Source organism: Aplidium turbinatum, chromosome 1 (genome assembly GCF_918807975.1).
Source record: "Aplidium turbinatum chromosome 1, kaAplTurb1.1, whole genome shotgun sequence".
Taxonomy (NCBI): Eukaryota; Metazoa; Chordata; class Ascidiacea; order Aplousobranchia; family Polyclinidae; genus Aplidium; species Aplidium turbinatum.
The window spans coordinates 27,049,065-27,065,157 of NC_137472.1; the positions used below are offsets into that span (position 1 = coordinate 27,049,065).

The 16,093-nt window shown below is 37.4% G+C and overlaps 1 protein-coding gene across 6 annotated transcripts in view; it reads left to right on the top strand.

Annotated features, from left to right (window-relative positions):
* LOC145771894 (laccase-like) overlaps positions 1-16,093 on the top strand; it is a 47,216-nt gene that overhangs the window by 12,487 nt on the left and 18,636 nt on the right. For 3 of the 6 annotated variants that reach the window (XM_082583668.1, XM_082583676.1, XM_082583683.1), the window contains exons 2-5: positions 10,585-10,769; positions 10,980-11,081; positions 11,966-12,109; positions 12,319-12,527. In XM_082583668.1, the coding sequence (XP_082439794.1) occupies positions 10,585-10,769; positions 10,980-11,081; positions 11,966-12,109; positions 12,319-12,527 (640 nt within the window). Of the gene's footprint in view, positions 1-8,738; positions 9,261-10,584; positions 10,770-10,979; positions 11,082-11,965; positions 12,110-12,318; positions 12,528-16,093 lie in introns of those variants that run through there. The other 3 variants (XM_082583691.1, XM_082583650.1, XM_082583660.1) reach the window with 3 other exon arrangements.

Sequence of the window (16,093 nt, forward strand, 5' to 3'; positions counted from 1 at the left end):
AAGGTTGCTGGAAAAGTTATCCCCTACTGTGATACACTACAGGGCATCGTGCTCTTGAAAAACGTTACATCTTTCCAAATTTGGTCTAAGCTCTCCCCATTTGTGGTGGCCTAATGATAAACAGCAACGTCAGTCCTTTACAAAAAGTTTGGTAACTTTTTTCCTTAACTGTTGTAGTGCAGCTGTTATTTCCGTAGCACGTGACGGGCCGGTTCCGGCCCGCGGGCCGTAGTTTGGTGATCCCCTGGTTTAGAGTATTAGACAATAGAATCACTATTCAATGCAGTTCATGTCCATGTTCATGCTTTCTGTGTTGCATTTTATTTCCAAAAATACTAAGCAAAGCAATTGCAGTTTTCCAAACAAATTTCAGATGCAAAAAATAAGCTGCCATTGTGGCATGTGTCCGACATCTCGATTGTAAGAAAATGTTGTAACCTTCAATACAGCTCAATTGTTAAACAGGGAGTTTGCCAGTTTGGATAACTTGAACATTGTAAGTGCAGTCAAATGTAACTATTTTATATGTACAATTGTATAGCACAATCTACTAATAGAAAAGACTTCTAATAAAGCAGTTTCAAATTAAAATAGGTGTTTTCATTTCTCCGTTTAAACAAAGTCATTTTTATTCACAAATCACAAATTGCAGTATCGACACATTCTACGTGATCGTTTGTATTATTTGACTTTGCTTAATCAATGTGTGTATTTATACTCGCAACAAAATAAACGCCAATCAATCAATCACACTGGTCTGCTGGGAATGCTTGCATCTTTTAAATGCTGTTAACTTCAAATCTACTGTAAAAAAACAAGCACTGGAACAAAAACATTTAGAGCAAAAATTAAAAAGGCTTACTTCCAGTACAAGCGTCTAAACCAGTGGTTCCCAAAGTGGGCGATTTGGGGGGCGCTGAGAGCAAATCGGGGCAGTTACAAGAGGATTGCAAAGCATTTTGTTATCATGCAATTATGTTGACAACGTCGCTTCGCTGCAAGTTTGTTGAAGTCGTAACGCATGACTTAAGTTACTTTGAAGCACTGCGATTACGCAAATCCGATCTTTTGAGTGCTTACTACTCCACATCGAAGTACGATGGCTTTCCAAGGGAAATTGCCTTGCACGATTTTATTCGCTGTTTGAAACTGTCGTGAAATTTCTACAGAGTTGTCACCCTGGCCTTGCGAATAGCCTCCTGGTTGTGAGAAATGATATCGCCTACTTGTCTATTTTCGAAATTTAATGAATTGAATTTATCTCTTCACTGTCTAGGTTCAGTAATAAGCTCGTGTTGTATCAGCGAAATTTAGCTAGACAAGAATTTTTTTAAATCTCAAGCTTGCATCAACTTGATACCAGTGACAGAGGCATATCTGATTTTGATGTAGAGACGTAGCCTACAGCAATCATCTTCAAGAAGTACACAAAGACATGGGAGTTCGATTCCAGGATGTATTCCAGTTAGAAATCCCTGACTGGATAATCGACCCATTCTGTGATATTTCCGAACATGGAATTCTTGAGAAGGAAGTGATAACATTGCAAAGCGATTTTGCACTCAAACCAAAGTGCAATGTCTCGCATCAATCGTTCTGGCTACAGGACCAAATTGAAGAGAAATACCCTCACGTGTGGAATCGGGTCAAAGTTTTTATCATAGCCTCTCTCAGCTCATACTTGGTGGAGCGTGCTTCCAGTGCCGTGATAACGCTTCTGGATAACAAAAGAAATCGTCTTGACATAGTTAAACGGGGAGACTTAAGATTCTTCTCTGTAGCTTGTTGAGTGGTTAGCGCGTTGGGCTCGCAGTCGAGAGCCTGCATGTTCGACTCCAGCCACCCGCACTTGCTGTTGTTTCTCTGGGCAAGAAACTTTACGATAATTGCCTCTACCTAGTGATCGATTTCGAGTAATGGGTAGTACCAAATTTAAGTCATAAGTAGAGTAGACAACCGGAAACAGACATTGCCATCGGCTGCAGCGTGGGTCAGGTGTACGTCGGAAGGCGTAAACCGATGCATAGCGCTCAAGTCCGCTTTCCAGCAATGCAGGATAAAGATAAACAAACAAACAAACAAACAAACTCTCTGTAGCTTTCTTACAACTTTCCACTTCGACAAAATATCCACACCATCCCATGAAGCAGTTCTGTCTTTTCATTGAATGAAAACACAACCGGTCTTCCTCACTGCTGATTCGTACTTCCGCATTATAATGATGATGCCATTATGATGCCACAAGCCCCAAACATAACATTGTGTTTTTGAAATTTTTCGCTTTACTTCTGGGGAATTTTTCCAACATCTTTCGCATCATGGTACATAGATTTCAGGTAGCCTGCTTTGTACCAATTTCTGAAACTTTCATTGGTATGCCTCCCTTTCTGAAAAATAAGACTACCTGATAGTAAGCATATTCCAAAACCATTCAAATTCATTTCATTCAAAAATAGTTTATGTGTAACTTCAAATTTAAACTTTTAAGTTTATTTTGTACAGAAATGGAACTCTAAAGTGGTGATCTATCGTGTGTCTTAAGAAAAGTGGTTGGCCAAACAGCGGCAAAAACAAAATAAAATTCGTCAACAACTTCTGCGGGCATGTCGCTCAAACCCCTGCAAGTGTATTTGCTTTTTTGGAGCGTAACATTTTTATTGTTCATTCAACCTTAGATTTATGTTTCGTCGGAATTATGGTGTCCACTTTGTAGGCCTGTGTTATTTTTAGATCGACCAGGCAACTGCTGATAGGCTATTATAGACTATCATATATCATTTAGGCTACGGAAAATTCTTAAGAATTTACAAAAACTTTTCAAACCGCCTCTAAAGCAAACAAAATGTAGTAACTGGTCATTTTGTTAATTCTTTGGTAATAACAAACAATTTGCATCGAGGTTGTGAGTGTGAGCCTATTTCAAGAATCTTTATCAACTTGGAACAAATGTATATAGGCAGTAGCGTAGCCAGGAATTTTGAAAGGGGGGGGGGTTTCGCCTAAGACGACACCCAGCGGCGGGGGGTCTAGGGGGCCACCCCCAGAAAATTTTGAAAAATTACTTTGAATTTGGTGCATTCTGAGAGCATTTTCAACAAAAATGTGGGTATGAATATTACTGTAAAATGGTGCTGTCCGGTGGCACAGCAAAAGGATAAGATCATGTTTTCTTCGGCATTTTTCGGAAATAAAGCTATAAGTCTCTATGTTTTCTTGTTGCTAATTCCTGGCTGAGATGTTTGAATGTTTGGTATTGGCAAAACTCACTCTTTTAATGCAGCTTTGTATAAAATTAAGCAATTTTTTTAGACTGAAAGCATCATTCTCAATATCGTGACGTCACACGCGTGCCAAAGGAGGGGTTGTAACCCCCAAAACCCCCTCCCTTGGCTACGCCACTGTATATAGGTAGGCCTAGCCTACGCAACTGGTGACAACTTCCCAAATATATTAAGCAAGCTTTATATTTTGATACTTCCCAACAAAGTATGAAAAGACGTAAGATACCACACATTACTTCGAAGTCATGACCCTCGCTAGTTTGTTACGTAATTTGTAATTGACTAATTGTGGTTCAGCGTCGAATTGACAACAATTAAAACCTATTTTTGGTGTAGCCTAAGCCACAGATCTCTCATTTCTCATAACAAGTTAATGAACAGACACAGAATGGATCTTAAGGACTTAAGACCAAAACTGTTTACTGCCGATCCTCACAGTAACGAAGCCAGGAAGCTTTGATCGCACTGGTATAGATCATTTACCTATTATATTCAGAAGTACGAAGGTATTTCGGATGCAGATAAACTCGGTCTTCTTGTCAATCATCTTGATAGTGCAGCTTATGAGGTCATTTCAGAAGCTGGCACGTATGAAGCTGCAATTACTCAACTTCAAAGTGCATATGACCAGAGGTGGGCAAAGTTACTTTCAAAAGTAACTGAGTTACAGTTACAGTTACTTGGCCAAAATAGTAACTGAGTTACCGTTACAGTTACCGATTTCAAAAATGTAACTAGTTACAGTTACTAGTTACTTTCAGTTACTCATAAATCTCAACATAAACGCTGTAATCCAAATTTAAACAAACAATTATTTGCGGGAAGCGCATCCATTCTCCTCAACATTTATTAGATGTATCACGCACCCTGTGGTGCAAATTCTTTTCTAGTTACGCAGTTGCCTTTTCCTAATGTAGTTTGTTTTTCGTTTGTCTGTTTTCCACACTATTGCTTATAATCGTTGCGTGTTTCTTGATGCTTATAGTCAGTTAGTTATAGTTACTTTCAAAAAGTTTAAATTTATTACAATTTATACATATTTTCAGATTCCTGATGAGGGCTTAAGTTAAGCCGAAAACGTTTGACTGTTAAACTACTTGTAAATATGTAAACTATATTGTTGTAATGCTCAACCCTGTGGTATTGTTGTGTTTTGCCTGTCTTTGGTACAAAAAAGAAAACTCTCTTCCGAAACTATATTCTCTTTAAATTCTCGAAACAAAGGAAATAATTTGTTTTCCCTGCTATGACTCGAAGTTACTTAGACATCGACTTCCAATTTTGAATCGAGAAAACAATGATGTAATAAGGTTGCGAACAGTGAACGTAACACCGAGACTCCGGGTCCTAAATACTCCAAAAATACGACTCCTGTACACCTCTGGCAGCTATACGACAAGCATGAACTGAGCTATCAAGTGTTGCCAAACACTTTTGCTAAACATTGCATAGAAAGTCACATATTGATCAATCACCAAAAGCAATTAATTTAACCAAATCAGTTCTCAAAAAGCGCTAAAAAAGAGCCAAATCGCCAAACCATAAATATGAAGCCAAACGTCTTAAAAAATCGTCAGATTTCTGGATTTTGGCGATGAATTTGCCAATATGGCAATTCTGCTCCATAAGATCACAAAACAAGAGCGCCGCGCATGGGCAGTGCTGTTCCGATACAGCTGCGAGAAGAATGCATTATTGAGCAACGCGTAGCAAACACGCATAAAGCATGACACAAACATGTGCAGAGTAATGGACGGCAATTAGAAACATAAATTTCAATACAAAAGTAACTTGTAACTGTTGAAAAAGTGCTAAAATAGGAACTAGTTACCGCGTTTCGTTACTTTTGGAAAATAGTAACGAAGTTACCGTTACAGTTACTTAAAAAGTAACTAGTTACAGTAACTAGTTACTTTTGTAACTAGTTACTGCCCACCTCTGCATATGACAAAGCTCCTCATCGAATTTATATCATTTGTGCACAGCAAAAGAATTAGCTCTCAGCAGAACTTCGATATACAACCCTCGATGTAATGGTCAATGTGAAAAATATAATATTATTTGGACCGCAGTGCAACTTGCATTAAGAACGCGCAATTTGCCCATTTCAAAATGGGAAAGTGTTTTGCCTGACATATTACATTTCGTACGTTCACTGCTCTGTACTGCGATCAATGTATCTCCTCACGAGCGCTTTATGAAGTTTAGTCGTCGTTATATGCTGGGATCATCAAGTCCTACATGGGTCAATACTCCTGGTCCTGTTCTATTGTCATTGAAGCGCCATGTTCGTATGAGCAAATATGAACCTGCTGTAGATGAAGTAGAATTAATTCATGCTACTCCGACGTATGCTTTTGTGAGATTTCCGAACGGTCGCCAGACTACAACTGTATCATTGCGTGATGTTGCTCATGTGGGAGAAAGAAATGTTTCCGAAAATAGCGCAACTGATTCTGACACTTCTGTTTTCATTAATGATCAACGTACAATGATGAAGCCGTTACAAGCGATTCACCCGTTGATAAAGTGCATCACAGCAACGTGAGAGGTGCTGAACCAAACACCGAAGTTGATCGTCATTCTGAAGTCAATGAAGAGCTTAACATAGGGGTTTCCAACCTGTGGTACGCGTACCACTAGTGGCAGCCTACGCGAAGGTTTTTCAGGTGGTACGCAGATAGCTTCCATTTTTTTCACAACTTTATATTTTGTTTATCTGGTTTTGTTTACAAAAAAATTATTCCCGAAGCTAGGGAGGGTAGAAGTAGGGGATTGCTCACTCAAAAGTAAGGTGGACAACTGGAGGGTCACTATGTTATGACAAAATTTGATGCAACTACAGCTTGAAGTCTACTGCCATATGTCGCATACTCAGGTGCAGTTTATATGACCTGTCCACGTGTGTATAAAGTGTGTATCGCCAAAATAAATGTAGGAAATATGTGATGTCATGTTTATTTAATAGTATTTAAATCATGATAATGCAGGGGTAGACTTCACTCTACATCGATAACAGTAGGTAGCCTCACACTGCTGCAGTAAGGTTTTGCACATTTTCTAGCACCCAAAATTTTAACCAAATATAGCAATTCATTTGATGAGAATGAATTTACCTAAAAGCAAAGAAAACGTTGTGCAGTTCTGCTAATTTTTGAATTTCTTAGTGACCCTCCAGCTGTCCATTTCGTAAAAAAAAATTCAGTAAAGTGAGTCGTCCCGGTATTCTACTGTCCCTACCCGAAGCCTATTCTTATTGTTAGGTAACTATTCCTGTTGTTTCTTATCATTACGATCTTCAAAATACAGGTCATGTCAATTGTCAACAAGGAGCACAGTTGCTTTGAAAAGCCGTACAACGCTGCGGGACAGTGGGCGTTAATTATGTCAAATGATTGCTCTTGATAGATATCATGTACTGTTTTATAGCTTAAGCTACAAATAGCGTTGAATAATGCTACTTGTAAGCAGTGCTGTGTTAAACCCTTTGTGGGCCCCGGGGCCAGAATAATTTTGGGCCCTCTATCGTCAAGCAGACCTATAGTATTGTGTATACTTTCACTGCACTGATATGTAAATGTGGTTCACTTCAATAGACTTTCTCACCAGTTTAGAAAACAACACAAGTGTAAGTAACAGCAAACACAGGTCTATCATTTCTTAGCTACACCTTTGCTCGGAATGAAAGCCAAAAGTGTTAACAATTTCTAATAAAAAAAATACTGGCAACGGAGTATAGTGACGACGCGGTAATACCACCGTACCGTGCAGAATTTTGACTGTTTGAACTTTGCGTCGCGGTACCGCGATAAAATCTGAGGATAAAACCAAAACTGAAGAAATTAATAATTTTCATTCAGATTTGGTCATCTGGTCTGGTAACATTATTGTTTTTCCCCATTTTTATAGTTTATCTGGCAACACTACTTGTATTGTGATTGTAAATTTTAATTTGTAAACAAAAGCAGTGTCAAGAGTTTTGAGAATCAGGTGTTTAATTATTTTTATTTAACATTATTTCATTCCAAGGCAAAGCTTTCATTATTTTATGCAGGCATTCAAGTTAATTAAAGTTTTTAGGGTATGGTAGCCTCTGAGGTTAGTGTCAAGAATAAACACTTAAACAGGTCACTTGTGAAAGAATGATTTTTATTTTGGATCAAAGCAATTTCAGTGGGCTACCATACAACATGTGATATGCCAGGCCTATAAGGTATTTGAAGATAAGAAAAATTTCATGTGCATATATTAAAAAAAAAGTAAATACAGAAGAACGTTTCTGCTAAAAGTATCCAGCATTCAATAAAAAGCAACTCAGATGAGCTATAAAAGGTGGATAACAAGTGGTGCAAGTTCCTCAATTGCCTAAATAGGCCCTAAATTTTTTTCCAAATTTTGCTTTTGTTTAATAGATTCTCTTGCATTTGATGTGCACTTGCACAAGTGCACTCTTATTCTTTATGGTGCAGACTGCAGAGGCAGTATGACATTTCGAGATGTTTTGCGTTGTAGTGTACGGGAAGACATGTGCAGTGCTGCAGCAGACAGTTTTTTTCTGCTCGTGACATCACTAGTCAAGGATATTTATAATTACGATAGTGTAAATGTTAAAAATGAAATGATAAATCATAAAATAAATTGAATATATAGGTAGCCTATGTGAATTCACAAAGGGCCCAACTCCATTTTTTTTTCATTTCACTTTTTGTGCTTTCCGATTTCTTTCAATCAAAAGAAATTGAATACCGGTATGTGAATTCAAAAAGGGCCCTCTAGTATTTTTTTCATTTCACTATTTGTGCTTTCCAGTTTCTTTCAATGTCTTGTAAATTATACTAAAAAAAGCAGCCAAATTTTTCAAACATATCGATAAACACATAAAAAATACCCTATCAATATTTCCATTGATTTTGAAATGGGCCCAACTACATCAATTACACTTCAACTTCTAAATAGTTTCTCCATATAATTTTCACCGAGTTAACTTATTAGGTATGATGCTTCTTACCAGTAAGCATAAAATCATTATCGAAGTTTCACCACAAAAGTAAATGACCAAAATAATTAAAACGGTTGTGCAAAAACACTTTGTGGCAATTGGGCCCTTCTTGAATTCAATTGCATCCCACCTGCTATATATATGAAGAGCTTGTTTCCAAAACCGCTTACATCCACTTTCGGTGATTTCGAGAAAACCACGAAAAACGTTTATGACAGTTTCGCTTGGTAAATGTAATGCGCTTTTGATTTCTAACGATGTATAACTACCTACTGAATTGAGCCATGACGTTTGTCCAGATAGAAGGCTTAGAATCGCCTTTTTATAAAATTAGAAATGTGGTTATAAGCGGTTTTGGAAATAAACTGGAGAATAAAAATTGCCAGAATGACAGAAACCAATTTTTGAAACCATTTTTCCAAGCTGACCACCACTAATTCATCACCACAATCCAAATTCACTTTAAACAAAGCAAAAAAACACAGTTATAAAGCTCAAGTAGGCTACTAAGCAGTCTGAGCACCGTTGGTAGCTGCAACAATAGGCTGCAAGCCTATAACAGTGCTTATCAGTGTTGCCAGATAGTAGATGCTTCAAACTACCAAACACATTTCAAATTTTGCCAAACTGACCAGAGACTGACTGTCAACTCACCAAAAATGTTTGCCAAAGTTCTGCCAACTCAAAATTTACTGCCAAACAACGTAAAATTCTGCCAAATCTCGAATTTGGTAGTGAAATTTGCCAAATGGTAACACTGCTGCTTATTACGAAACGATGACGAAAACGGTTTAACAATCAGCGATATGTCACGTCATACAATGGCTTAATATGATTGGTTAATTGTGGATACAACTGGTTTTGGAAACAAAGTGTGATGGCGCGTAAGCGGTTTTGGAAGAAAACGCAATTTTTAGTGTCGAATTTGAAGCAGAAAGAGAAGGTTTTGGAAAAAAAGGAATGGATAGTAGGTACCTATGGTAATACTCTACCTAATGACACTCTAAACTCAATTTTGGTAAAAGTGGCGCCTAAGCGGTTTTGGAACTGGGCTCTTCATATGTTAAATATATTTCTGCAGATCATGTTACTGGAACTAACGTTGTCGCATTTAACTTTCTTTTAAGATAGTAATGGTGTTTTTAGAGAAGTTTCAGTGTATAATAAGGGCCCAAATTTGAGATGTTTTAGTATAATAAGACCTAAATCATCTTTATAATGGACAAGTACACGCAGTAAACTTTAGAAAATCAAAAAAAACTTCACTGAAACGCAAATGTCTGTTATTTGTGGGCACCCTGAGATGGTGGGCCCGGGGGCCGGGCCCCCCTTGGCCCTCCCCTTAACACAGCACTGGTTGTAAGTTAAAAATAGATCGGAATAAAAATGTTCAATAACAGTTACAAGGAATGTTCTCCAATAAACTTCTGGCTCAGTATGGTATCTTCATATTCAACGCTAGCTTTCCATGCTGTTCCACAGCTACTGATTTTCCCTTCCTCGTGGGAATACGAGCAGGGATTTTCAGTCATGATGAACATCAAGTCAAAAAATCGAAACCGACTAGGTGCGCTCGGAAATGACTTTCGATGCGCTGTTAGCAAATTTACACCGCGCATCGACCAATTGGTGGACAGTAAACAAAAATCTCATTAAATTTAGTGGTGGTGCTTTAGTGTTATGTTAGTAAGCTAATATTATTATTCTGAATAAAATATGATTCGATCAAATTAGTTGTTCTGCAAGAAGTGAAACGCTTGGCAGTACAGAGCGTCCAAGTGGTACGAGATCATAAAAAGGTTGGGAACCCCTGCACAAGAGAAGAATCAATGCTGAGGCGTTCTTCCCGCATAAGGCACTCTCCTTATCGTTGGATGTATGAAGGATACGAATACCCGTTTGAACTCGATTTCTTGGCAGGGGAGAACTAATATAATATTGTAATATTGTATTTCAACAGAAAAACTGTTTTTTAACTTGCTATGACTTTTGCAATTATACATAAACGCGATTGATCGCTGATTAGTTACAAGTTTGAAACACCGTGCGGCCAGCAAATGGCTCCATTTCCGCACTGCTTCAACAATAACAACGGCCTCTTTTTCTATCGAAGAGTGATGCTTTTCGGTTTATTTCATCCATCTAAGTTTTAACATCTTGATATCAGTGTAACGGCCTTACGAGGCCAGTAATCACCTATCTGTGTCATCAAAAAGTTCGCCTAAGTGTAGGTTCGAAAGGGAAACTTATACGGGTTTACGGTTGTATTAATTCTGCAATATTGCACTTCAACCCCCATTTTAGGTGGAGAAATGTTGAAAGAACCACGGGTCGAGCGTTCCTCTAATGGCGTATTGGACATCGTTCTTACTGTGGAAATGGCGCAAGTTGAAATAGAATGGTTGTGCACTTACCGCCGCACTTACAACGGTTCAATCCCTGGGCCAACGTGGATAATTAAACCAAATGACATAGTGAGGGTTAAGCTGGTGAGTGCCTGTACCTTACCAAAGGTTCAGTTCTTAAACTTTCGCAAAAACAAAGTAGTCTTTTTTTAAGTACTACTGTATGTTTCCATCAATATAATTCATCATACAAAGATAAAAATATGTTTAAAACAAACTATTAATTAGTTAAGAAAACCGAACCTTCGTAAGTTTGGTAAACAACATTTACTTATTGTGTTGATTTCATTGCAGATTAACGAATTAGATCTTACACCGAACGATCGAGAAATGAACAAAGTGAGGTTTCCAAACGTGACTAACTTACACACCCATGGATTGCATGTCAGCAGCAAGGTATCACCCAAATTTTCATGTTTATAGAAATTTCTACTAAACTGTTTACATCGTTTTTCTTATTGGCAGTCGCTTGTAGACAGTATGGCTTTTGTATCATATTTTCTTTATCGCTTTGAGTGGCGGTTTTGCATAGAAACGGTTGCCGCTTGATGGGGTATCTTGTCCACTCTAGCTAAGTCTTTTCAGTAAAGACAAAAGCATAGATTTACCATTTACAAAAATAAATTTGAAAGCAATAAAAAATAATCAAAAAAGAACCACTTTCTTTCTCTCTCTCGTACTTGATATTAAGTCTAATTTTCAATGTTATTTACTCTAATGATTTGATGGCGGTTATCTTTTATATGCAAATTGCATTTCGTTTATATTTGTGATGATAGCACGATATGTCGTCAACAGAACTAAATCAACTGAAGTGACGTCGTAAACTTAAAATATTCGAGAAGGTGGGTTATTTCTTTTTTCTTCTGATGCATCCGACATATGATCATGTTCGTGTTTCGTATTCAAAGATGGCCATCAAAAAGCTAAATTATTCTTTTATGTATGACTTTTAATTAGAGATGTACCGATACCAATATTTTGACCGATACTTTAGTGTTACAAAAAGAATAAATTTTGGTATTTGCAAGGAATTATATCAAATGCTAAGTTTTATCACATGCTAAGTTTAAAGTGTTAAATTATTATATTTAAGACATTTTAAAATAAAACGTAACTGTCAAAAATCCGCTATTGCAAGCTGGAACAACAATATTAAAGGTTTTGTGAGCCTCAAAGTTTTATAGCTTTTTCATTATTGCATAATAGAACTATCAGAAAATAAACTTCTCTAAACATAATAAACCGAAAAAATAAGTAAAATTATTAATTGTCAACAGACACCGCAAGACAACGTCTTTGTAGATGTTCCAGATCCAAAAACTGGCGAAACAGAGTATCAATATATTTATGAGATTGACGAAGAGAATTCTTCGGGAACATACTGGTATCACGCTCATTTGCACGGCTCTACTATGTTCCAGGTTATAAACAGCTCGACTAAGCTATTAGTGAAGTTTGTAGTGTGAAAACCTTACAGAAATCACGTAATGGTTTAGCACTATGTAAAAAAATTTCTAGCATTACACGGTTGTACCTTCCCGTATAAGCTAACTTATTGCATAGTAATAGGCTATGTATTTATGCATTCATTTTTAAACGCAAGTTCAACCAATCGTTACATGTTTGGCAGGTGCACAGCGGTCTAGCTGGGCTGATCATTGTGGAAGATCCAACCGTCGGAGTTATGAAAATGCCACAACATTTGGCCGATATTTCTTGTCCTAATAATTGCCAGCATGATCATTCTTTTATCTTCCAACCTATCCTGCAGTATGTTGATAACTTTGGACGGGGTTTTCTGGCATTGCAAACGGCCATTGAAGATAATGAACTTTTCAGGTGGTTTTGTTCTGGTACATTTTTAGAATAACTGTCTCAATATTCTTGCATCTGTGCTGCATGGACTAGAAACAAATCTCTATTGCTTGCTGGTCACTCATTTGGAGACAGCTTAAATTTTGAAATTTCTATCAAATGACAATCATATTATCTAATTGTCTTTTGTGTTTTTAACTTTTTACAACTGTAGGGACGCAGTTCGTCAAATGACCGTACTTCTACTTGCGGAAGGCTTGAAAGAGTATGTTATGAGCAAACAAACGAAGCTGTACCGCAATATAATATAATAACGAATAATCCTATATTTACACCCTGCAGTGTAGCACGTGGTGTATAGTAATTACTGGGGAAAGTTTTTTGTAACCTAAAACAACGGTCCTCCACCTTTTCTCTCTCACGGACGGATTTAAAATGAAAATAGTCTCACGGACCGGCCATAGGAAAAGTGAAGTTTGACATCTAGGCTATCGGACCAATTGTTTTCTATCGGTTTATACACACTTTTAAGCAAAATCCGTAAAATAAAATAGACAGTGCAAAAGTCGAGGTCGGAAAAGGAAACTACTTTAGCAGTTGGTTTGAAAGGATTGCTCTCCAGATAATTTTGAGTAATATTAATTCACCGCTTTTTGTGCATTTCTAAACCCAATATTTTTTTTTAATCAAAACGCCTTGTAAGCTATATGACCAATATCATCAAATTCAAATTAAAACTAGTTTTCTTTAGCAGTTTGATAAAATTGAAGCTACGTTTTAAATATTTTTTCTTTTACGTCTACAGAAGATGTAACATTTGTATAACATTGCGTGGGCTTTCAGTAAAATTTTGATAATCCATCTAAGGTCCCCCAACCTTTCGCAGCCTACATAGGAACATTTCATCTCATACCTGATATAAATAGGTCAATTTAAATGTTATTGAGCAAGATGTTTACTTTGGAATATTTCATTATTAGTATCTTGGCTTTTGAGGAGCCTTTAAAACTTCACGAGTATAGGCTACTATTCTTTAAGTTCACTGCCGAAACCATGCGTCCCAATGCCATCCGTTAGGTATAACATGAAATTGAGCGAGGAAAACAAACAAGAAAATTTTGAAAAACTAGAACTTTTACGTGTTGTTTACTTCTAAGAGATGTAGGCGATGTGAGCACGTAGGCCTACCCCTCCTTGGAATTCTACTGCGTTGATAAATATGCAATAAGTAAAATGAAGTATTTATTTTTACGTATTTACAACATGGCCTGTGGCGCACCCAGCATGGGGCTAAGGGGGCTCAAGTCCCCCCAAACCGGCCACCAAAAATGAAGTTTTTGTATGTTCCCTATACCTTTTTCTTGCAGGTTAGATATGAATAAGACACAACAATAAAACAGGGCTGAGCATTATAACAATATATTTTACATATTTACAAATAGTTTTAACAGTCGAAAGTTTTCGGCTTAACTTAAGCCCTCATCAGGAACCTGAAAATATTTATAAAAATGTCAACTTCTTGAAGGTAAAATTACATTAGGAAAAGGCAACTACATAAATAGCTACAAAAAAACTTGCACCACAGGGAACGGGATACCTACATCAAGTAAATGTTGAGAAAAATAGACGCGCCTCCAGCAAATAAGTTAATTGTTTGTTTAAATTTGGGTTGTAGCATTTGATTAACACTGCTTCCTGAATTTTGGTGTTAAATTGGGACTTGCCTTTGTGTAAAATTTTAAATGAGTCAGTAGAGAATTTTCGATCTGTACAAAAAGAACACTCCATGATATGGTCTTTGATGGCACTTTTAAAGTTCTGATGCTCTCGTGGTCAAATGTCTGATGGACATACCATTGTACCGTACGTCAATGCCGAATCACACGGACGTGTAAAACTGTATACGAAATTTGAGCAGAGAGACGAAAACGTCTGGGACTTTAGTTGAAAATACGAACTAATTTTGAATGTTTTGTAGTAGGAAAAATGTCCACATCAAATTTACTGTTTACAAAATTAATGTTTTGTTTCAAACTGTTTTCGTGCTAGTTGTTGTTTTCGCACTTGTTTGTGTTGGCAAACAGAAAGCTAATTCTATTTTGTCATAGCCTATATGAGGAAAAAGTCGAGATCTATAGAAGATTGCGAGAGTAGACGTAGGAATGAGGATGCTGAAGGTGCTAGTAGCATGGGGTTCACTAGGCCAACTTGTAATCTGATTGAGAAAACGAATCCTGATGTAGGCTATCGGCAACCGGTGGGTTGTGGGCCGTGAGTGCCTTTAATTAATCAAAGGGATGGGTATTGGCCTATTGTCACTGTCACCATTGTCGCAAATCACTGGGACGACATTTCTGAATTAGCCCCTCCCTAATTTTTTTTCTGGGTGCGCTACTGAACATGGCTGCCATTGTTTCCACTGTAATCAATCTATTTTATGGCTAAGGGCATACTTAGCCATGGCCAGAGATGGGCAAGATCACTTTCAAGATCACTTTTTGTGCACTTGAAAAAATGATGTTTTTGATCAACAATATTGCAAAAAAAACAAATTTTACTTTAAGCAACCTGGTTAAAGGTAGTTAGTATTGCTACTGTTGCTTTTAACTACTCGATCGCTGGCCGAAGAATTGTAATAAATTAGTAACTGTTGCTATCAGGCTTATCAATCGTTGTCGTAGTTTGGGTAGATTCGCAACGTCACACCTAAGGCTGAGGGAAATTACAACACTGAAAAGTCACAAAATTTGCAATTAATATTCTTCTTCAATTGCCTTGCCCATGACCTACTATAACACGGCCAAATATGTTGCTATTTGAGGAAATTTCTAAGAGTCTGAATTGTTACAATCATAGCTATGACAAACCTGTCATCTTCCCATTTCCAGAAGTAAGTAAAATAAGCAATATTTGCACCTAGACATATGTTTGGCTTGTTTAACCGGAGATTAGGTATGTACGTTAGGGTGCCACAGGCGCCCTCATGTGGCCGAAATCACCTGAACTTTTTTTCTGGTGTGACATTTCACATATTAAGGCACTTTGCAAAGTTTGATTGAGATTGGACAAAAATTGGATGTGCAGATTGAAAACGAAAGTCTAAACTGAAATACAGTAAAATTAGGGGATTTCCCTAGTTTGAACATCAGTTTTTTTGCTATTTCTCATCTTTTTCTCCACATTGAAACAAGGTAAATTCAAGAATTAGGTTAGGAGACCAGTGCCAGTATGTCAAGATCTCAATTGAGGTCAAGCATGACAGCTCCGCGCCTGTTACATTGATTCACCATCTTGCAACATTGAATCAACATAGCTGGCTTGACCTCACCCAGGGTCTTGGAATAAAGGCTTCCGATATTACTATCAGGTATTGGAGGCTCAAAACTGCTTGGTGTTCCTTATTTGCCTGCACAAACATCCGATCCAAACGGAAAGCAAATAGCCAATGCAAGCATGGAATTGTTAAACAATTGGAACTGTACTGCATGTCTTGCTGCAATGGTGTTTGACACCACAAGTAGCAATACGGGCCACAAAACTGCGGCCTGTATCCAGTGCTGTATTTGTAAAAAAAGCACAGGGTATACTGT